The 24979-nt window shown below is 37.5% G+C and overlaps 1 protein-coding gene across 1 annotated transcript; it reads left to right on the top strand.

Annotated features, from left to right (window-relative positions):
• Positions 1–884: 884 nt before the first annotated feature.
• LOC149842976 (subtilisin-like protease SBT4.14) lies at positions 885–24959 on the top strand. The gene is made up of 10 exons (XM_090000795.1): positions 885–960; positions 1057–1200; positions 1406–1511; positions 1592–2114; positions 2231–2331; positions 2673–2894; positions 3485–3586; positions 11263–11483; positions 12216–12718; positions 24795–24959. The coding sequence occupies exons 1-10, from the start codon at positions 885–887 to the stop codon at positions 24957–24959; spliced, it is 2163 nt and encodes a 720-aa protein (XP_089856921.1).
• The last annotated feature ends 20 nt before the right edge of the window (positions 24960–24979 follow it).

Below are 24979 nucleotides of genomic sequence, written 5' to 3'. Positions count from 1 at the left end.
ATAAATCTAAAGCAATTATTATTGGTTCACATGACTTAAGATTTTCTGTTGATACTTGACATAGATTAATCATTTCATATATTAAATTGTCTAACATTGGCAGTCATACATCGTGTACATGGGAGACGTGCCATCCAATTTTCTCTCAGACACGCACCATCACATGCTTGCATCTGTAACCGGCAGGTCGCTCTCTCTCTCTCTCTCTCTCTCTGTTTCTCTTTTGTTTCTCTCCCATCCAATATTCTGTTGGATGTATTTTGGTAATGTTGAATGGTGAGTGTTCTCCTTTCTCTCTCTCCCTCTCTAAATCCATCGACAGGTGCAGTCTATCATGATATATATTTGGAGTCTTGAAGATTTATTATTTTTGGCCATCAATTTTTCAAACATTATAAAAACCAACCATGTCTTGAAACCAAACACTACATGCCTTGATCCGTATAATACCAGGCACACAGATCTCATCTGTATGATCAAACTTTTAAAATAAAACAAAAAAAATTCATACAACCCATATAACATGCTTCATTTAGCACTCACTCTCTCTCTCTCTCTCTATATATATATATATATATATATATATATATATATATATATATAAACCTAGCTTTCCCAAACAATCATGGCTGGTGCCACATGATGTTTTCCAACCAATCCTACATCAAAATGGTAGCAGTAGTATCTCAAATGAATGAGTTTTCCTATCAAACTTAAGTTTCGAAAATTTATTTGTTATTGATACTAAATCATAAATGTGTATACTATGAAAAAAGTTTCCACTCGTTCACAATTAATTATTGGCATTCCTTGAGCATGTGATGAGCAATTTGCTTTAATTTCATGAAATTCATTTTGGCAGCCATGACATTGCAAGAGAGACAATGGTCTACAGTTACAAGCGAAGTTTCAATGCATTCGCTGCAAAACTCTCACCGGAGGAAGCAAAAAGTTTAGCTGGTTAGTATGAAACACAAGTACATTGACTATTGTATACACAATCAATTTTTCCAATAGTTTAGCTTGTTTAATATACTATTACTTAATAATGTGCAGAAACTAAAGGCGTGACATCAGTATTTCCTAATTCGTATCACAAGCTTCACACCACAAGATCGTGGGATTTCGTCGGCTTCCCTTTGAATGTAAAAAGGCAGCTCAAGTTTGAAAGTGATGTCATCATTGGAGTTTTGGACACAGGTAAGCATTAAAGGGTATTATGAATGTAAGCAATGGTTTGATTAGATATGAATAAGTTGTTCCTTGGTTTTCTAGCCAACTTGACCCTGTCACATTTGTTGCACTTTTTATTTTATTTTATTTTGAAGGAGCTCTTCTTCTTCTTCTTTTCATAAAATTGATTCTTTTCAAGAAAATGATGCCATCTTTCCTCATATAAACATAGGTATCAGCCCCCATTCACAGAGCTTTGACGACAAGGATCTTGGACCTCCTCCTGCTAAATGGAAGGGCACATGTGAAAGATCTGAGCATTTTAGTGGGTGTAACAAGTATGCTCTCTCTCTCTCTCTCTCTCTCTGATTCATTCAAAGATTTACACTCCCAACCTTCAATAATTAAATTGACACAGCAAACTCATCGGAGCCAACTATTATAGAATAGACGGACCCTTCACGCAACTTCAACCCTCTGATATACTATCTACAGTTGACACTAAGGGTCATGGCACCCACACAACATCAACTGCAGCTGGTGTCCAAGTTCCAAACGCAAGCATGTATGGGCTTGCTAATGGCACTGCGCGGGGTGCAGTCCCTGCAGCTCGCCTTGCTGCATACAAGGTATGCTGGGAAGACACTGGCTGCTCCGACATCGACATTCTTGCTGCCTTCGACGATGCCATCGCCGATGGTGTTGATGTGATCTCAATCTCCATAGGCGGCATGAACAATGGATACCTCAAGGATGCAATATCGATCGGGTCGTTTCATGCCATGAGTAAGGGAATTATCACGATGGCGTCAGCCGGGAACGATGGCCCTGACCCTGGCATGGTGGAGAATGTGTCACCATGGATCCTTACGGTGGCGGCGAGTTCCATTGATCGGCAGTTCAGAACCAAACTTACACTGGGCAATGGCATGGAGATTACAGTATACCTTTGGCTCTTCACTAAAAATTTTCTTCACAATCTTTTTTTCTAGCTAGGTCGCTTGTTTTAGCTTATATATTAAGTTTGTTAATTTGGTTCTTCTTTTTAAAATGACAGGGCATATCATTAAATACTTATTCCCCGAATAAGAAATATTACCCACTCATCACTAGGGCCCAGGCAGGAAGCAGTTCAGGTGGCTACGGGCCATATCCAACGTAAGAACAACTGCATACTTGTATAGTCTTTGCGTTCCTCGGGAAAGTTCAAGATAATTTTTAGAAATTCTTGGGGTTCGTTTGTGCGTGTAGTGTATATATATATATATATATATATATATATATATATATATATATATATATATATAAAATCTCACGTACTTCTTAAAAGAATTCGCTACAAGAGGCAATCCTTAGGTTTTTGACCATAGAGATCCGATCCGTACGGTTATATTTGTCAAAAAATATTTTTCAAAAGTGGGTTGAAGATTCGCACCCTATAAAATGTCTGCAATAGGATTATAGCTTGTACTCATGATTGCTTAACAATTTGTTTGCAGTTTTTGTGATCAGACTCTAGATCCCAACAAGGTGAAAGGGAAGATTGTTCTTTGTGATTTGGTAAAAGGAGACCTTGACTCCAGTGTTAGGGACATTGGAGGGGCTGGAATCATCTTTCAGAGTTACAAAAGCCAAGACGCAGCTTTCCCTTTTGCTCTACCAGCAGTTTTAGTGGATACCAACAAATCAATGACAATAAATGATTACATCAATTCCACTAGGTAAGTAAATTGAAACTCGATCTCCTCACTTAAATTCCTGACAAGGGTAACGGTTACAATGAAACCTTGAAGTGAGAGGCTTCCATGCATTGACCACCACTATACAATCATCTTCACTCCCTTTTTGCGCAATTGCGTAGTTGTTGTTGTTGTTGTTGTTGTTGCGCGGTGGCGTGTATCGTAGGTGACGATCCTTCTCGGTTGGGCCCCTAACCTTGTTCATCTAGCTAATTCCAGAGGAGGATAGGGTTATTTGTGACACAAACCCATCCTTGAATATCACCCGAATTCGTATTTGGGAAGCAATTCGATGTCAATATAAAGTTAAGCAATGGAGTAGTCATATCTGGAACTCTAATTAAAGCCCACCCACGATATTTGGCCACATCAATAAGACTGCCAACTCTTGACAATGTTGTCTGCAATGGGAGACTGAAGCCAACAGACCTTCCAAAAACCTTATTTTGCCATCTTAATTATTCTCCAAAGCTTTATGAATTGCTATATTACATCACGTATATACTTGTTGCACAAAGATTGTTCCAAACATCATCCATTAAAATTGATTTTTTCCTCTATTTTTCTTGAAGGTCGCCTTATGCAGTTATATACAAGTCTTATACAGTTAATGTGAGCATTCCACAAATTGCATCTTTCTCATCTCGTGGCCCGAATACACTCTCACCAAGTGTAACGCCCCGGATTTCCAAAACAAAGCTAAGTTAAAATTTTCATGAATTTCTTTTTTTTTCTTTGCAGCGGAACTTAGAAAAGCTTTTAGCAGCGGAATAAGACGATAATGAGTCGTCGGTTTTAGAAAGCTCCGAGCACGTTGCAGGTATGTGGCCAAGCAACTCATTGACCACCAAAGTGTTCCATTTTATCGAAAACCACATGTTTATTACAACACTACTGCTTAGAAAAGCAGTATAGGTTCAATAAAAGGAAGCAGTACAAAATCTGTCTAGAGAAACCCTGGAACTCGATGCCGCCTTGCTCCGCATATCGCCACGCAGGTTCAACACCTGAAATCCCCATAAAACGGGGTCAGAACCACTGATGGTCTGGTAAGCATGCAGTCATACATCCATTCAACTCAAATACAATAATGACCACTCAGGGTCGCAATGCGCAATAACGACGCTCAAGCCTCCAAGACTTAGCGTATATCGCAAGAGCCTCCTCAGGGCTATGAGTTGAACATCCGCTCGAGTCCTCATGACTTAGAGCAAGCCTTTTCAGGGCTGTGATTTGAATAGCCGCTTAAGTCTCCACGACTTAGCCATGACCTCTTCCGGGTCTCAAAGTGATGTCTAGCTCAAGTCTTCATACTTGACACATCCGTATCCCACGCATCTAAGGACAACTCCTCGAGCTTCGCTTAGTCGTGCGGATACAACACGGGTCTTTGCCCAGTCGGTCCAGTAGTATACCGAACATGACACCTTCACAAAGGTTATGCAGGACTGACTCAACACGTCATCCACTCATACATTCAAAGCATCACTGTACCTAGAACTAATGCATTGTTTGATAATTAACCGCTCCCGCCTTTGGTACGCAGGTAGAGCTATTGTCCGGGCATCAACGCGACGTTCTGGGGGTTGATTATTCTATGTATTTTAGATACCCCAGAGGCCTGTTGACCCTATCCATAGTAGGGCAGTGTGTTTCAACTGGGAGAATCCTACTAGGCCCATATTCGGATGCATCCTCTACTTGCAGTAGTTGGGTTCAATCCTTAGATCTTAAGGATAACCACGACCCCAAAACCCATGAGTGACTGAGGCCATCGTGGACTCTATCAGGTCCAAAGTAAAATACATGTCACTCAAGGCTGTACCATCACTGTCATTCCACAGTGAGCATAATTCCTGAAGGGGTCTGCCAGTCTTACAATTACTTGGACAGAATCTGCATGCCATTTAGGCAGCCCGTGCTTTCAGCACTACGGGAGTATGTACCCGACCCCATTCAGTCTTCCTCAACACAGTCATTACTGAGGGGTACCCCTAACACGATCTTCAACCGCGGGGTATGTGCGACCTTAAGTCTTATTCATATGCATGCAGAACACCGCTCTTTGGCACTTCGGCCACCACGAGCATCACACCTCTTTGGGTGGAAACAACACACTCTGGCTCTTCGGCCCTTACGAGTCTGGTTGTGTAACCGTTCTCAATGAGCATGCATATGACTCGATCTAAATAGATCGGCTACTCGGCGTATTTTTACGCAACGAGTCCAAACCTAGCCAAGGCGCAACCTCTACTCCGGCTCAGCGGCCCTTACGAGCAAGGTGCCCTTGCAGGCACAAGGATACGAGCCGATCTGGCATCGTTCCATCAACGGACATCATTATGCCGTTCCATTGGTTCCGGCAGCTCTTCTGCCAACCATTTCGTCAGCACCTCCCCTGCTCTACCGGCAGTGGTGCGACGAACCCTTCTACGTTGTAGAGGGCAAACCATGAACTGGGTAGCACTCTGCTATATGTCAGAGTATCCTGCTACGTTCTTTCTGAGCTATTCTTAGCTTCTTCAGAAATTTCAGCAGCACTTCCTCTCTTTTACGGAGAAAGCGTGCGTTTCTTTTATCCATTTCAGCGGCATCTCCCCTCTTTGGTAGGAAATCGCCACGCTTAATTCGGGAAATGGATGCGCACCGTTGTGCGTACTTTGCATCCATCAAGGTTGCAGGAACCCTTGGCCATAGCCAGGCCATACGAAATTGACTTAGTCATTACGTAAAGAGCATTTTGCCAAAAACCGAAGCCTTTCCAATAGGGGCTTCATTCGTCAAGCAGAATCTTGAACGAGGAGCGGTCAAGGAATCGCATGGGCGATTTGGAGTTTGATCTCCATTTGAACGCTCATTTATGCGCTATATATGTAGTATAAGCAGAAGCCTGTGCTTTATACAGCGGCGGCGTAAAGAAATGCATATACTATTGTTCAGGGTGTGTAACTGAACGAAATATTCTACATATATAACAAAGCAGAAGCCTTGGCATCGTTCGACGCGACGGCGTAAGTAAATACATTGCAGAAAGCAGGAGCCTTGGCATCGTTCGACGCGACGGCGTAAGTAAATGCATAATCGGAAGTGCAGTAATCGGAAGTGCAGAAAGCAGGGAGCCTTGGCATCATACGACGCGACGGCAAAGGTAAATTACATAGCCTGTGCGATATAAGACGCGTCGGCAGTATCAGCAGATATACACCTAGATCTGTATCCAACGATAGTTACGAGGTGAGCGAGTGAACACCGAAGTGTCCTAGAGGGCTCAACCAAGAACTAGGGTGAGATACTATTTTTGAAGAACGCAAATACTGCGTGTTTGAACTTAGATATATCCGACGATAGTTACGAGACGAGCGGGTGAACACCGAAGTGTCCAAAAAAGGTTCAATCAAGAACTAAAGCAAGATACTACTTCAGAAAGTATATTCTATATACAAACAGTCAAATACTTGAGAGAGATGGATCAACGAAGCGAACTTACTTCAAATCGTGGAAGAAACGGCTCCGGGTTGCTTCTTTGGCTTCGAGCCTTCCTTCGAGAGGTCAGACTAAGTCAGATGAAGCTGACTTAGTTGAGAAAGAGGTAGAGTAGGTTAAGCTACTCAACCTAAGTGGTTTGAACCAAACAGGGTTCGATCCAAGTCAACTGGGTTCAGCAGGTTCGAACTCAGCTCAAGTAGGCTAAGTCTGGGTTCAGAAATCCAAACCGGAATCTGGACCAAAAAGGACTTTGACTTTGACTTTAAACCCAACTAGGTTCAAGTCAAGTCAACTGGGTTTGGACCAGGTCAAGTGGGTTCAGACCCAGGTCAGGTGGGTTAGGACCAGGTCAGGCAGGCTCAGGCTAAGTCAGGCAGGCTCAGACCAGGTCAGGTGGGCTAGGCTAGGTAGGGGAGGTTTAGGAGAGAGAGAGAAGGCAAGAGAGAGAGGGGGGGTCGATTTTTATGAGAAGAGAGAGAGTGGGGATGTAAGACCCGCAGTTTTTCAGAAAATATCTGAATAAAGTTCATGAGGCATTTACCGGTAAAAATAGCATTTCTTCTCAGAATGCAAAACGAATCAATTCCTGCGAGCCAGTTATACTTAGGATATTCGTCGAATCGCGAATATATGCTCAAACACTCTGGAAGCCATAACTTCCTACCTGAATGAAATCAAAGGATTCCTACGAGCCAACTTTCTTAGTTACGTCAATACGAAGAAAATGGGGTACTCAGAATTTTTTCAGAAAAAATAACCGGAAACCCGAAATTCTTGCGGGACCCACGGAAATATTGGTGGGACCCACAGAAATATTCCTCAGAAAATATCTGGTGGGACCCACAAAAATATCCCATGGAATATCCAAGTGGGCCCCACACCAAGGAACCTCTTGGAATTAAAAAGAAGCCAAAGGGGTAGAATGGGCATGGAAAAACCCAAGAGGAGGTGGGCTTGGGCTATAAATAGCCCTCCCCACTCTCTCTCTTCTCATAAAAATCGACCCCATCTCTCTCTTGCCTTCTCTTTCTCTCCTAAACCTCCCCTACCTAGCCTAGCCCACCTGAGCCCACCTGACCTGGTCTGAGCCTGCCTGACTTAGCCTGAGCCTGCCTGACCTGGTCCTAACCCACCTGACCTGGGTCTGAACCCACTTGACCTGGTCCAAACCCAGTTGACTTGACTTGAACCTAGTTGGGTTTAAAGTCAAAGTCAAAGTCCTTTTTGGTCCACATTCCGGTTTGGATTTCTGAACCCAGACTTAGCCTACTTGAGCTGAGTTCGAACCTGCTGAACCCAGTTGACTTGGATCGAACCCTGTTTGGTTCAAACCACTTAGGTTGAGTAGCTTAACCTACTCTACCTCTTTCTCAACTAAGTCAGCTTCATCTGACTTAGTCTGACCTCTCGAAGGAAGGCTCGAAGCCAAAGAAGCAACCCGGAGCCGTTTCTTCCACGATTTGAAGTAAGTTCGCTTCGTTGATCCATCTCTCTCAAGTATTTGATTGTTTGTATATAGAATATACTTTCTGAAGTAGTATCTTGCTTTAGTTCTTGGTTGAGCCCTCTAGGACGCTTCGGTGTTCACCCGCTCGTCTCGTAACTATCGTCGGATATATCTAAGTTCAAACACGCAGTATTTGCATTCTTCAAAATGGTATCTCGCTTTAGTTCTTGGTTGAGCCCTTTAGGACACTTCGGTGTTCACCCGCTCGCCTCGTAACTATCGTTGGATGCGGATCTAGGTGTATATTTGTTGATTCTGCTGACGCGTCTTATATCGCACAGGCTATGTAATTTACCTTTGCCATCGCGTCGTATGATGCCAAGGCTCCTGCTTTCTGCAATGTATTTACTTACGCCGTCGCGTCGAACGATGCCAAGGCTTCTGCTTTGTTATATATGTAGAATATTTCGTTCAGTTACACACCCTGAACAATAGTATATGCATTTCTTTACGCCGCCGCTGTATAAAGCACAGGCTTCTGCTTATACTACATATATAGCGTATAAATGAGCGTTCAAATGAAGATCAAACTCCAAATCGCCCATGCGATTCCTTGACCGCTCCTCGTTCAAGATTCTGCTTGACGAATGAAGCCCCTATTGGAAAGGCTTCGGTTTTTGGCAAAATGCTCTTTACGTAATGACTAAGTCAATTTCGTATGGCCTGGCTATGGCCAAGGGTTCCTGCAACCTTGATGGATGCAAAGTACGCACAACGGTGCGCATCCATTTCCCGAATTAAGCGTGGCGATTTCCTACCAAAGAGGGGAGATGCCGCTGAAATGGATAAAAGAAACGCACGCTTTCTCCGTAAAAGAGAGGAAGTGCTGCTGAAATTTCTGAAGAAGCTAAGAATAGCTCAGAAAGAACGTAGCAGGATACTCTGACATATAGCAGAGTGCTACCCAGTTCATGGTTTGCCCTCTACAACGTAGAAGGGTTCGTCGCACCACTGCCGGTAGAGCAGGGGAGGTGCTGACGAAATGGTTGGCAGAAGAGCTGCCGGAACCAATGGAACGGCATAATGATGTCCGTTGATGGAACGATGCCAGATCGGCTCGTATCCTTGTGCCTGCAAGGGCACCTTGCTCGTAAGGGCCGCTGAGCCGGAGTAGAGGTTGCGCCTTGGCTAGGTTTGGACTCGTTGCGTAAAAATACGCCGAGTAGCCGATCTATTTAGATCGAGTCATATGCATGCTCATTGAGAACGGTTACACAACCAGACTCGTAAGGGCCGAAGAGCCAGAGTGTGTTGTTTCCACCCAAAGAGGTGTGATGCTCGTGGTGGCCGAAGTGCCAAAGAGCGGTGTTCTGCATGCATATGAATAAGACTTAAGGTCGCACATACCCCACGGTTGAAGATCGTGTTAGGGGTACCCCCTCAGTAATGACTGTGTTGGGGAAGACTGAATGGGGTCGGGTACATACTCCCGTAGTGCTGAAAGCACGGGCTGCCTAAATGGCATGCAGATTCTGTCCAAGTAATTGTAAGACTGGCAGACCCCTTCAGGAATTATGCTCACTGTGGAATGACAGTGATGGTACAGCCTTGAGTGACATGTATTTTACTTTGGACCTGATAGAGTCCACGATGGCCTCAGTCACTCATGGGTTTTGGGGTCGTGGTTATCCTTAAGATCTAAGGATTAAACCCAACTACTGCAAGTAGAGGATGCATCCGAATATGGGCCTAGTAGGATTCTCCCAGTTGAAACACACTGCCCTACTATGGATAGGGTCAACAGGCCTCTGGGGTATCTAAAATACATAGAATAATCAACCCCCAGAACGTCGCGTTGATGCCCGGACAATAGCTCTACCTGCGTACCAAAGGCGGGAGCGGTTAATTATCAAACAATGCATTAGTTCTAGGTACAGCGATGCTTTGAATGTATGAGTGGATGACGTGTTGAGTCAGTCCTGCATAACCTTTGTGAAGGTGTCATGTTCGGTATACTACTGGACCGACTGGGCAAAGACCCGTGTTGTATCCGCACGACTAAGCGAAGCTCGAGGAGTTGTCCTTAGATGCGTGGGATACGGATGTGCCAAGTATGAAGACTTGAGCTAGACATCACTTTGAGACCCGGAAGAGGTCATGGCTAAGTCGTGGAGACTTAAGCGGCTATTCAAATCACAGCCCTGAAAAGGCTTGCTCTAAGTCATGAGGACTCGAGCGGATGTTCAACTCATAGCCCTGAGGAGGCTCTTGCGATATACGCTAAGTCTTAGAGGCTTGAGCGTCGTTATTGCGCATTGCGACCCTGAGTGGTCATTATTGTATTTGAGTTGAATGGATGTATGACTGCATGCTTACCAGACCATCAGTGGTTCTGACCCCGTTTTATGGGGATTTCAGGTGTTGAACCTGCGTGGCGATATGCGGAGCAAGGCGGCATCGAGTTCCAGGGTTTCTCTAGACAGATTTTGTACTGCTTCCTTTTATTGAACCTATACTGCTTTTCTAAGCAGTAGTGTTGTAATAAACATGTGGTTTTCGATAAAATGGAACACTTTGGTGGTCAATGAGTTGCTTGGCCACATACCTGCAACGTGCTCGGAGCTTTCTAAAACCGACGACTCATTATCGTCTTATTCCGCTGCTAAAAGCTTTTCTAAGTTCCGCTGCAAAGAAAAAAAAAGAAATTCATGAAAATTTTAACTTAGCTTTGTTTTGGAAATCCGGGGCGTTACAGGGGAGGGCTATTTATAGCCCAAGCCCACCTCCTCTTGGGTTTTTCCATGCCCATTCTACCCCTTTGGCTTCTTTTTAATTCCAAGAGGTTCCTTGGTGTGGGGCCCACTTGGATATTCCATGGGATATTTTTGTGGGTCCCACCAGATATTTTCTGAGGAATATTTCTGTGGGTCCCACCAATATTTCCGTGGGTCCCGCAAGAATTTCGGGTTTCCGGCGATTTTTTCCGAAAAAATTCTGAGTACGCCATTTTCTTCGTATTGACGTAACTAAGAAAGTTGGCTCGTAGGAATCCTTTGATTTCATTCAGGTAGGAAGTTATGGCTTTCAGAGTGTTTGAGCATATATTCGCGATTCGACGAATATCCTAAGTATAACTGGCTCGCAGGAATTGATTCGTTTTGCATTCTGAGAAGAAATGCTATTTTTACCGGTAAATGCCTCATGAATTTTATTCAGATATTTTCTGAAAAATTGCGGGTCTTACACCAAGAATCCTCAAGGTAATGCAGTATTTTACATGCTTAAAAGGGAGAGCAAATCGGGTCATTGGTTGAGTAGGTACTTTGCCCAATGACTGGATGCCATGCATCCCCTTCTGTCCTCTAAATGATCGGATAGTGCTAATCATTGTTGCTTGATCTAATAACCATACCCTTGATTACAGCCTGATATCACTGCCCCTGGGCTAGATATTCTGGCCGCATATACACCATTATCTTCAATGACTGGGAAGAAGGATGACGAACGAATGGTTAACTATAATATAATGTCTGGAACTTCAATGTCATGTCCTCATGTGAGTGGTGCGGCTGCATACGTCAAGTCTTTCCACCCTCGTTGGTCTCCTGCTGCAATCAAGTCTGCTCTCATGACCACAGGTAAATTTGTTTTTTATTTTGTTTTATTTGATATTTTTCCTCTATAATATTTGTTTTGCATTGACAATGATGCCTTAAAACAAATAAAATACACACTAGTATCTGATTGTAGATGTATAGATCTGTCTTTGTGGTTTCGTAAGTTTGATCCTTTACTTCACTTAAAGAATTCTATAGTTGGTAGATAGCATCAAAATAGTAGTGTTGTTCTCTGTTTTTGCTTCGGTCTGTAAATGTGTGAATTTGGAAATCCATTGATTTGCCTTTTGCAAACAAAAATATAATTAGAGATTCGCCAAATAACATGCCAATAGTTCTATATTGCAATTCATAAAAATAATCTGCAAAATGTCTCTGCTCTCTCCATTGAAATGAATACTCAATTCTCAACATGGTAGGTGCCTATTTTTGCCAATATAAGGGGAAAAAAAAAACCATGGCAGGTGCTTACAAATAGTTGCAACGAGGGCAGTTGTCATGCTATTTGATATGATGTTATATTCCATCGCAACTGCACATCTCACTTGATGGAGCTATCTATGTATGGCCCCCCGCTTTAACATTCTCATGGTTTCCAAGTGAGATGTACAAGATGGATTGAATACAACCCATGACCGTAACTGCTCTAGATGTGCCTAACCTTGGAAGTTGCTAACCCAGATAGCCCATTATGTCTGAAGATTCAAAGGTGCCTATACCATATCTTTAACCGTTTTTCTTTCTCATTTCCAGCAAAGATGATGGACCCAAGGTTGAATGAGGACGCAGAATTTGCCTACGGTTCGGGTCTATTTGATCCAAGACATGCTGTTCACCCAGGCCTAGTGTATGACATGGACCAATTGTCATACGCCCAATTTCTCTGTAAAGATCACATAGACGGTGCTGCCTTGGGAATCGTGACTGGTGGTCAATATAACAACTGCTCCGCCATACCTGCCGGCCAAGGCTATGATGGTCTCAACTACCCATCGATGCAGGTCCAAGTTAACAATGGATCCGACCCGATCCATGCCGTGTTCTATCGCACAGTGACCAATGTTGGTGCAACAACTTCAGTCTACAAAGAAATGGTCAATGTCCCAAGTGGGCTTAAGATCAGTGTCACACCAAAAACTCTCTTATTTAGCAGACGGGGACAACGTCTATCCTTTAAGGTAGAGATGAATGGTGATCCTCTTGGCGCCAATCCTATGGCATCAGCTTCACTTGTTTGGGATGATTCAAAACATAAAGTCAGAAGTCCCATCGTTGTATATCAATTGGCTCCATTCCAAGGAATCACCCACATGTAAAATATCAAACTTTCATGATATTGAAATTACACTTTTACTTTATAAGAAGAATTGTTCTTTTAGTAATTATTTTTTCATGTAAAACTTATTTATGACTTATTTTGGAGAAGAGGCTCAAGGATGAGCAAAAATGCAGGCTTTATCTACCCTTTTTAATGTTACTTTTTTCTCTCTTCAATTATTACTTTCTTCTACTTCAGTTTCCTAAATGCTTCATATTCAAATCTTAAAACTTGCGCTTGGAAATGAAACGATGCATGGTTGAAGTGTTTAGCCTGCACGCAATAAGTTTAGAGTTCAAATCCTATTCGTTATAAGTTTGAAACAATAATTTATTTTGTAAATGAGCCGAGTTTGAGTTTGGCTTAGTAGGTTTATGTTGTAAATTCTATTATTTTCAACTATGAACAAGTATATATATATATATATATATATTGTAAATGAACTAGCTTGTACTTTGCTTGTTTGGCTCAGGCTTTTCACGAACTCAACCATGGCTCAGTTCAATCAAGAAATGAGCTGAACTTGAACACCCTCTACAATCATGGATTATCATATGGTGTTTATATATTCTCCAACAGTTGAGTTTTTCTTCAATCAGACAATACATATTGTTTTTATTTTTTATTTTTTAATTAATATTCTTTTAAGGAAGTAAAAAGTATGTTTTAGATTCTGAATTTTCAAGATTTTGGTATGTCTTTAAATTAAGTGCTAAACATTAACGGATTATAATACTTTGTATTGTAAAGTTTTAAATGCATTGTGAGCCATCCCTTTCCACTTTTTGAAAAACATGTTGAGATGTAAAACCTTCACAACAGTTGGTCGGTTGAGGGACAATGGCAGATTAATGTAGCTAGACAACATAGTTTAGCCAACAACTTCAAGATTTGATGTGATCATTGTCAGGAATGAGGATTAGGAACAATAATGACAAAATAAGGTGAAAATACGAGAAAGATAGAGAGTAAAATATGACCTCTTGTTACTAGATACCAGCCAACCTTTTTGCGACCTGGCTGCCAGATCACTATCACGGGGGGGGGGGGGCTGACCTTCCTCCAAGGGTGACTCGTTCTCCACGGCATGGCAAAAACTGTTGACAATCTCCAATTGATGGGGTTTCAACTGGTTAGTCGGTGCTATTTTTGTGAGTGTGTTGTGGAATCTAATGAGCACCTCTTCGCTGGGTGCATATGGTTTAGGAAGCTGCAAGAGTTCTTCTAGAACAAGGTTACAACTGATAGTTTTTGCAGTCTGTGAGATGTGTTCCTCTCTCAAAAGGATCGGGCAAAGGGGACTACAAGTGGAGTAGCTGGGTTTTGATTTCAATGGCAGCTGATTTGGTTACACAAGCATGAGATTGTTTTTTAGAGGGCAACCCCAAGCATAAAGTTATTACAGGTTAGAACCACCAACGAGTGTAGAGATTGGATGATGTTGAAGAAAGCAAAAAACAGGAGCAACGCCTTGCTTCCGGACATGTTGGTTCAACATGCTCATGTTTAGCGGTTCTAGAATTGGGACCTCTTTTGATAGCTCATCTCGAATTCAGCTGTCTCAATCACCGTGTTTTTAATTATCTTTGTATATGTCATGAATTAATTTCTACAAAATGAGAATGTTTGCCTTTCTTCTCAAAAAATAAAATCTTCACAAAACATATATCTTGTTAAATAAATTATAAATAATAAATATATAAGATTCAGTTGATGAAACACTCAAATATTGAAGAAGGAGAGCTGCCTGATAATCATTGGTTATAGATTTTGGACCTTTTTTTGGTTGGATTATATCTTTGCTTTACTTATGCACACACAAGTGCCTGTGTGGATGGTTCATGGGATTAAAGCTCCCTCAAATAGTGATTTTCTTCCAAATGATTAATGAATATGATGCAAGGGTCCAGAGTGGGATAGTAAAAACTACACCACGATCTATACTATTGCATACTAAACTATCAAAACACTAAAAATCGACTGAAGATAAAACGAAAATTTTGGAAGCTTAAAAGAATAAAAAATAAATCTCTAATCGTCCCAAATTTGTTTGAACAATGATTGTTTATAGAAAAAGGCAAAAGCTTATGAATCCAAAATCAATCTAAATCCTAATAAAAAAACTGAAATCCAATTTAAAATTCAAATAACAAAAATATAAGCAAAAGGATCCAATCTGTGCAATGATTCTTAGGCAATACAAACAATTTTCAATTTAATTAACTATGACAAATCTAGAGAGTAGCCGAATACCATTGCAGGCCGCCACGAGGGACAAGCTTCATTTGAGATAGTGAATGGGCTACATCACTGTGTTGGTGTGGGCATTTCAGTGTGTGCGTGAGTTTTGCTGTGCCACTCTCCTTGCACTCTGCATTATCATGGAGATCCTAATCTGAACCTGAAATGCTAATAACAAATCCATATCTGGGTCAAAATCAGAATCATATCTGAATCCAGATCTAAAATATATATTTCATAAAAGTGAAAATTTTAACTTGATATTTTAAAGAATTGCTATTGTAAAAACCTGATATTAATACAATAATTTTTAAAAAATTTATGACTTATTAGTATATATCAATAATTTTCCAAGATTTTTCAATAAAAACTAAATTCTTCAAAGTATTGCAAGATTACTCTTAAAAGTCCTTGGGTTTCGTCCCTACCAAAACAAGCACTACACAAGATTAATCGACCAACTCCAAATAATTTGCCACTTCTTTCCTTTTAGGGCTAAATTTTAAGTCGATATGAGATCTCTAATTGAGTACATAGAGCTTCAAATTAGACTAAAAATCCCACCATGGCAATCCAAATATTTTTTGAAACCAAGGACGGGACAAGAAAATATGTGGTGCATCATCTTATAATTCTAAGATTTTAATCATAACGCATACATGACAAGGTCAATATCGGATAAAAGCATGCAGTTTTAAAGGTACTACAATGGCTTTTCTCACTCTCTGAAATTAAACAAGTGGTCTGGCACTTAGCCCATTTGAAAGCTCTAGGGGTCGATGGCTTTCCCATCGGCTTTTTCAAATATTTATGGGATTCCATCGGGTTATCTAGATCCTTATTTTTGGAAAGATTTTGAAAATGAGTTTTAAATAAATATTTAAAAATATAGATTTGGGATTAGATTCTTGAAAGTTATGGGTTTCGTTCTTCAAGAATTTGAGTGTTTCTTCCTTCTGTGAGCAAGGATCAGATGATTCAAGGGTGCAACTTTTCATCTTTTGATTCCTTTGTCATACGATCCAACATACCTCGATTTGCTTTTCTAAAAATAAAAATGCGGTTGATGGTATATGTCAACACCAACACTAGAAAATATAGAAAACAAACAAAAATATAGAAATTAGAGATTAAATACACCCCAATAAATAAAATAAAAATAAATAAAAGTAAACTTACTATGGACTTTGGTAGCTCTCCTAATGACTTTGAGAATTTTTTTTCTTTTAAAACTACTGAAAACAACCTTTTTCTTTGGGTTAAATATTCTGGGTGGGCTACAGTATGAACAATCATCATAACTGAACTAAAATACGAATAACATTCACTATTAAAATTTAATTCAGTCTCAATAATTAAAAAATCATATCAGAGTATTTTCAATCTAAAAAAACAATAAATATTTTTTCAAAACTATATTCAAAAAAGAAAAAGATTGGCTCTCAACAACGTCGGAGCATTCCATATTCGCTCCGCAGCTATATATCATACCTCACTTGAAAATCCATAAAATGGGTCAGACTCGTGAAAGCCTGATTGGAAATAACGACACAGGTAAACCAAAACTAGTATACATTATCATATTTCAACAAACTCACATAATGATGCAGTCAATTATTCATTCAAATATACATATCATCACAACACATCACAAGAATATCATTTATAAATAGTTATAATCTTATGCATGATTAGATAAACGTAAAAGCACTGACCATTCAAGGACATAAGATCTTTCATGCATGCGTGACTTTAATTGTCTTTATTTAGGTTATTGTTTTACGTGATGCATGTCATGCTTAACTAAATGCACAAACAATTACGGTGATCATTTCTTAGCCCTGTGGGTATTATACAAATAGTACCTAGATCAAGATCATGACCATGACTTAGGAGGTACATTCAAACAATTTATGGTTATGCTCTAGACGGACACCTTTCACTTGTCCTGGGTGAGAGCTCCCAACACCTCTTTCCTGATGCATCAAACTTCTACTCATGTGTTTCGCGACCTACCACCCCATGACTAATGTGGAGGCATTTTCCTATTTTCATGGCTGAGAAGGACCAACCTTCCATGCTCAAAACAAGTTCCATGAAGTCGAAAGTACTACTTACCCTCTCATTATAAGCTCAATAGAATCAATGTTTACATGATTAAGTCTATTATTTATCCATGCATATACAGAATGAATATAATTTTAGCCCTATTATTTGGGTTCAAGAATGCAAAATTCAATGCCAAAGATACTATCATGCAACACATGCAATTATAACATATCAAACTCATTTATGCATTCACTTATAGGCATTGATCATGATTAACTATATGTATTCTTACACAATCATATAAACACATAATGCATAACACATGCACTTCAATAGCAGTGTGCATTCAATCATGCACATGCAAAAGTTTCTCTTTTCATGTCATGTTCCTTTAGGCACTTATTATCTGCATAAACACAACATTATAGGTTGCATCTGCATGCTTATTTATCATTTAAAAACATAGGCTCAAATCATACATTCACTGCATGTATTGCTTAACCGATTCATACCTGGTTCGAGATCCGCTTAGGCCCATATCTGCTATTTTGTTTTGACTGTGACAGCTCTATTCATAGTCTAAGAACTAAATTCAAATTTTTACAAAATGTAAGAAATTTTACCAGATTTCTAATACCGCAAATCGTTAACAAAAATTCCTTTGGATTAAGGAGATATGATCGATTTAGGCTCATGTATACTTGATTGTTCTAATTGTCACTGTTCTATGCATATTCGAAGAACATAGTTTAATTTTTTTCTAAAATATATGAAATTTTCTCAGCTTTCCAACACTATAAACCGTTCATAAAATCTCCTTTGAATGAGGTAGATATGATCTATTTACCCGACATATGTCATATCTTTCACACAGTCGAGAATAGACATTCGGGTGAAATGACTAACACTTGTTCCATATTTTCTTTTCACTGATTCATGAAAGCAATTTTTTTATTTTCTTTTCTTTTTATGGGTTCAGTTTAAACCAAACCCCAATTTTGATTTATTCAAGGTCATCGTTGGTTTTGAAACAAAAATCATATTTATGTTCTTTTAAAAACCGGTTTGCTTAGTAAAAACAAACATAAGTGTTCTTTCTCACATATATTTTTTTATTAGCCATGACAAACTGAATGTATACTTACTTATAAGCATATTAGTTCCACCACTTAAATATGTACAACAAGGATAAAGTTTTGCAAAATACTTAGTTGATTTCAAAAACATTTTTTCAAATAAACTATTTTTGAAACTCTTTCGATTGTGTGACTGCAACTCCTTGATCAACGTAACTTCAACGGAGGTTCAGACCTCCTACACTTAATAGTGGAAGGATAGAAGCAAGAAGGAAAGATAAAAAAGAAAGAAAATAAGAGAGAAAAGAGAAGAGTAGAGAGAGAAGGCTAAAAATTCTAAACATACCAATAACGAGGGGGGGCATGAGCCCTTCTTGGCTCTTTATATAGTTTTTCTCTGCTTTACAAAACTTTCTAATTCCTAAATTTTCAGCCCAAACTTTCTAAATTTCAAAACAATTTAGCCTAACACACATCACTTATTTGTTAAGTTTTAACTTATATATATATATTTTTTCTCTTTGTTTGTTTTATATTTAGGAAACTTTTGAAATATCAATTTTCACGGATTCTAACTTACAACTTTTAAATTTAATTCCAACATGAGCTGCTACATAAGATGGGCCCACATAGGGGGGCACCCCACATGTGGACCTCTATCATTCTATTAAACTTAGTTAATTCAAGTTTTTCATTCTATAAAATATATATTTATTATTTTATGCTATTTTAGAATGGATTTCAAATCCATACAAACCAAATTTTAACTTAAAAAAATTACATCACATACACATCAAATTAAACCTAAATTCATCTAAAATCGTATTTGACTTTATTTCAACACAATTTGCCAATTATTTTATTAAAATTCTAACTTTTTATAAATTCAATTTTGAATGAAAACTTCAATAAAATCAACTTTGATTCTTTACAAAATATCTTTTCAAATTCAACTTAGACTAATTTGCATTTTTATGTTTCTTTCATATAAAAATCCTTATTAATATTATTTTATTCATTAAAAATGCTTTAAAAAGTCAAAGGTGTTACATTTAAATTCAAATTGACGATTAAGTCAAATTTGAACTAGATCAAAACTCAAAATTCTATTCACAATAAACTCCAAAATTAGATTCAAATTAAATCTAGATTAAATCTAATTAAAAATTAAAACCCGATTCAAAATAAATTCCTAATTTGAAATTTCTTCTAAATCTAGATTAAAGCTCGAATTACAATTTAATCATATCTTAAGTTCAAATAATATTTTAACATTAAATTTGTGTTTATTCTTCTTAAAAATATCAAAATTTTATGGGTTTTTGTGATCGTTGCAAAATTTTTTCTTTTCTTCCTTTTTAGGAAAAAAAGAGAAAAACTCTCGCAAGGTCTCACTTGACCTTTTGTAGAGATATTTTGAAATTACTCACCTCCATTTTGAAATTTATGAGAAAATGAGCAGACACAATTCGCTCCTCGGTACGAGGTTCAACCGTTTCTAGCACCTTTACCAAAGGTAATCAAACCAAGGATCGAATTCAAGCCTTTTGCTTTGCCTAAATTTGTCTAAGTAATTATTCTAAGTTCTTAATGCACATGGAATCAAGCTTGTGCTACGATTTTGAACTTGGAAAATGTGTATGATCTTTGGAAATGTTTCAGAAATTTGGATTTTTCCACGTGATTCTGAAATGTATTTAAAAACATTCTTTTAAGAAGTAAACTTTGAAGTTCAAAAATCAATTTTGAATTGAAAGGTTAAAACTTGAATTGAAAGCATGAAATTGAAGATTTTAAAATTGGATTCAAAGTTGAGAACTTTTAAATCTAAAATTAATTGAAAATCAAATTTGAATTGATTTTGAATAAAGAATCAAACTTAAAAATTGATTTTGAGATTTGAAATCATAATTGAACTTGAACTTAAAATTAGAATTGAAGTTTGGAATTTTGAAAGATTGAGTTTTGAAAAATGAACTTATAAATTGAAATTGAATTTGAAATTAAAAGTTGAAATGAAAACTTGATTTGACACTTGAATTTGAACTCTTGATTTTGAAAATGAAATTTGAAATTAAAATTTAGAATACAAATTTTGAATTTGAAATTAGAATTGAACTTTTAAACTGAATTTACTCTGAATTTTGAGAATTTCAAAAATTGAAATTGAATTATTGAAATGAATTTACTTTGAATTTTGAAAGTGGAAAATCAAAATTGAATTTGAGATTCATTTTGAACTTTGAATTTGTTTTAAAATTTAAAGTTGAAACTCAGAATTCCAGTTTAAATTGAATTTGGAATTGGGATTTTGAATTTGTTTTAAAGTTTAAATTGAATTTCAGAATTCCAGTTTAAATTTAAATTTAAAGTTGAAACTCAGAATTCCAGTTTAAACTTTGAAGTTCAGAAATCAATTTTGAATTGAAATGTTAACTTACTTATAAGCATATTTTTGTTCTTTTGAAAACCGGTTTGGTTAGTAAAAACAAACATAAGTGTTCTTTCTCATATATATATATTTTATCAGCCATGACGAACTGAATGTATACTTATAAGCATATTAGTTTCACCACTTCAATATGTACAACAAGGATAAAGTTTTGCAAAATACTTACATGATTTCAAAAACAATTTTTCCAATAAACTATTTTTAGAACTCTTTCGATTGTGTGGCTGCAACTCCTTGATCAACCTAACTTCAACGGAGGTTCAGACCTCCTACACTTAATAGTGGAAGGATAGAAGCAAGAAGGAAAGATAAAAAAGAGAGAAAATAAGAGAGAGAAGAGAAGAGTAGAGAGAGAAGGCTAAAATTTCTTAACATACCAATAACGGGGGGGGGCAGTGTGCATTTAATCATGCACATGCAAAAGTTTCTCTTTTCATGTCATGTTCCTTTAGGCACTTATTACCTGCATAAACACAACATTATAGGTTGCATCTGCATGCTTATTTATCATTTAAAAACATAGGCTCAAATCATACATTCACTGCATGTATTGCTTAACCGATTCATACCTGGTTCGAGATCCGCTTAGGCCCATATCTGCTATTTTGTTTTGACTGTGACAGCTCTATTCATAGTCTAAGAACTAAGTTCAAATTTTTACAAAATGTAAGAAATTTTACCAGATTTCTAATACCGCAAATCGTTAACAAAAATTCCTTTGGATTAAGGAGACATGATCGATTTAGGCTCATGTATACTTGATTGTTCTAATTGTCACTGTTCTATGCATATTCGAAGAACAAAGTTTAATTTTTTTCTAAAATATATGAAATTTCCTCAGCTTTCCAACACAATAAACCGTTCATAAAATCTTTTTTGAATGAGGTAGATATGATCTATTTACCCGACATATGTCATATCTTTCACACAGTCGAGAATAGACATTCGGGTGAAATGACTAACACATGTTCCATATTTTCTTTTCACTGATTCATGAAAGCAAATTTTTTATTTTCTTTTCTTTTTATGGGTTCATTTTAAACAAAAATCATATTTATGTTCTTTTGAAAACCGGTTTGGTTAGTAAAAACAAACATAAGTGTTCTTTCTCATATATATATTTTTTATTAGCCGTGATGAACTGAATGTATACTTACTTATAAGCATATTAGTTCCACCACTTCAATATGTACAACAAGGATAAAGTTTTGCAAAATACTTACATGATTTCAAAAACATTTTTTCAAATAAACTATTTTTAAAACTCTTTCGATTGTGTGGCTGCAACTCCTTGATCAACCTAACTTTAACGGAGGTTCAGACCTCCTACACTTAATAGTGGAAGGATAGAAGCAAGAAGGAAAGATAAAAAAGTGAGAAAATAAGAGAGAGAAGAGAAGAGTAGAGAGAGAAGGCCAAAAATTCTAAACATACCAATAACGGGGGGGGGGGGCATGAGCCCCTCTTGGCTCTTTATATAGTTTCTCTCTCCTTTACAAAACTTTCTAATTCCTAATTTTTCAGCCCAAACTTTCTAAATTTCAAAACAACTTAGCCTAACACACATCACTTATTTGTTAAGTTTTAACATACATATATATTTTTCTCTCTTTGTTTGTTTTATTTTTAGAAAACTTTTGAAATATCAATTTTCACGGATTCTAACTTACAACTTTTAAATTTAATTCCAACATGAGCTGCCACATAAGATGGGCCCACATAAGGGGACACCCCACATGTGGACCTCTATCATTCTATTAAACTTTGTTAATTCAAGTTTTTCATTCTATAAAATATATATTTATTATTTTATGCTATTTTAGAATGGTTTTCAAATCCATACAAACACAATTTTAACTTAATAAAATTACATCACTTACACATCAAGTTGAACCTAAATTCATCTAAAATCATATTTGACTTTATTTCGACACAATTTGCCAATTATTTTATTAAAATTCTAACTTTTTATAAATTTAATTTTGAATGAAAACTTCAATAAAATCAACTTTGATTCTTTATAAAATATCTTTTCAAATTCAACTTAGACTAATTTGCATTTTTTTGTTTCTTTCATATAAAAATCCTTATTAATATTATTTTATTTATTAAAAATGCTCTAAAAAGTCAAAGGTGTTACATTTAAATTCAAATTGACAATTAAGTCAAATTTGAACTAGATCAAAACTCAAAATTCTATTCACAATAAACTCCAAAATTAGATTCAAATTAAATCTAGATTAAATCTAATTAAAAATTAAAACCCGATTCAAAATAAATTCCTAATTTGAAATTTCTTCTAAATCTAGATTAAAGCTCGAATTACAATTTAATCATATCTTAAGTTCAAATAATATTTTAACATTAAATTTGTGTTTATTCTTCTTAAAAATATCAAAATTTTATGGGTTTTTGTGATCGTTGCAAATTTTTTTCTTTTCTTCCTTTTTAGGAAAAAAAGAGAAAAACTCTCGCAAGGTCTCACTTGACCTTTTGTAGAGATATTTTGAAATTACTCACCTCCATTTTGAAATTTATGAGAAAATGAGCAGACACAATTCGCTCCTCGGTACGAGGTTCAACCGTTTCTAGCACCTTTACCAAAGGTAATCAAACCAAGGATCGAATTCAAGCCTTTTGCTTTGCCTAAATTTGTCTAAGTAATTATTCTAAGTTCTTAATGCACATGGAATCAAGCTTGTGCTACGATTTTGAACTTGGAAAATGTGTATGATCTTTGGAAATGTTTCAGAAATTTGGATTTTTCCAAGTGATTCTGAAATGTATTTAAAAACATTCTTTTAAGAAGTAAACTTTGAAGTTCAAAAATCAATTTTGAATTGAAAGGTTAAAACTTGAATTGAAAGCATGAAATTGAAGATTTTAAAATTGGATTCAAAGTTGAGAACTTTTAAATCTAAAATTAATTGAAAATCAAATTTGAATTGATTTTGAATAAAGAATCAAACTTAAAAATTGATTTTGAGATTTGAAATCATAATTGAACTTGACCTTAAAATTAGAATTGAAGTTTGGAATTTTGAAAGATTGAGTTTTGAAAAATGAACTTATAAATTGAAATTGAATTTGAAATTAAAAGTTGAAATGAAAACTTGATTTGACACTTGAATTTGAACTCTTGATTTTGAAAATGAAATTTGAAATTAAAATTTAGAATACAAATTTTGAATTTGAAATTAGAATTGAACTTTTAAACTGAATTTACTCTGAATTTTGAGAATTTCAAAAATTGAAATTGAATTATTGAAATGAATTTACTTTGAATTTTGAAAGTGGAAAATCAAAATTGAATTTGAGATTCATTTTGAACTTTGAATTTGTTTTAAAATTTAAAGTTGAAACTCAGAATTCCAGTTTAAATTGAATTTGGAATTGGGATTTTGAATGAAAGTTAAAAGTTTGAAATTTGAGAAATGAAATTGAATTTTGAAAAAGAAATTTAACTGAAATCATTTTGGAATTTGAAAATGCAAATTTTGAGAAATGATATGGAGGGCCCGTTGATTTGCTCTCAAAGAGAGATCGAAAGCAATACCCTAGAAAACACGCGGCGAGCTATTCATGAGGAAGAAAGGTGAGAGAGAGAGAGATCACCTGGCTGCCGGAGGTGCGGTGGATGGCTGCAGTCGGAGGTCGACCTAGGGTTGGAGCACGACGAGCGAGCGAGGGTGATGCAACCCCCAAATCTCCAAAGGACCGAGGATCCACAGTCAAAGGCCCTCTTCAGCAGACATGAAACCCCCAAAACTCGAAAGAACTTGCTGCCTGAGGGGCGGTGGGGCGTAGCTGCAGAGGAGGTCGAGTGATGGTGGTTCGAACACAGCGAGAGGCGTCGTGCAGAGGAGGTCGGGCGACGGTGGCTTTTGAGTGTCGAGGGGGGTTGCTCCTTCACCGGTGGCTAGACGCCAAAAACTCCCAATCTCCCACCGTCCTCGATGCTGGAATGGTGGCAGAGGGGAACGAACCGCAGGACGAAGGTGAGACTTGAGTCGAGACCGAGAGGGGCAGAGGCTAGGGTTTCAACCAGGGTTCTTCTGCTTTGCAGGGACAGAGAGATTTCCCGATCTTTGCAGAGACACAGAGATTCTGCGATAAGAAAAGATTAGGGTTTGAAACAGAGACGAAGCAACCGATGAGAGAAATATGCGGTTTTGCCTTTCTGATGGAAATGACAGAAAATGGGGAGTTGGGACGTGGGTAATTACGGAAGGGAAGATTTGGTGGATTTCAGAGAGATACATGCAGAGGAGAACCCAATTAGAGAGAGCAGAAGATCGCTAGAGATGGGGTTCGTAGATGGAGGAATGGTTGTCATTGCTCGCCAGAGGGACAATGTTTAAAGTGCCAAAAAGAGGCTCAT

This window comes from Nuphar pumila, chromosome 3 (assembly GCF_984573655.1).
Source record: "Nuphar pumila chromosome 3, dmNupPumi1.hap1.1, whole genome shotgun sequence".
Lineage (NCBI taxonomy): Eukaryota > Viridiplantae > Streptophyta > Magnoliopsida > Nymphaeales > Nymphaeaceae > Nuphar > Nuphar pumila.
Note: the sequence above shows the minus strand (reverse complement) of the source record. Positions and strands in the feature narration are given on the sequence as shown.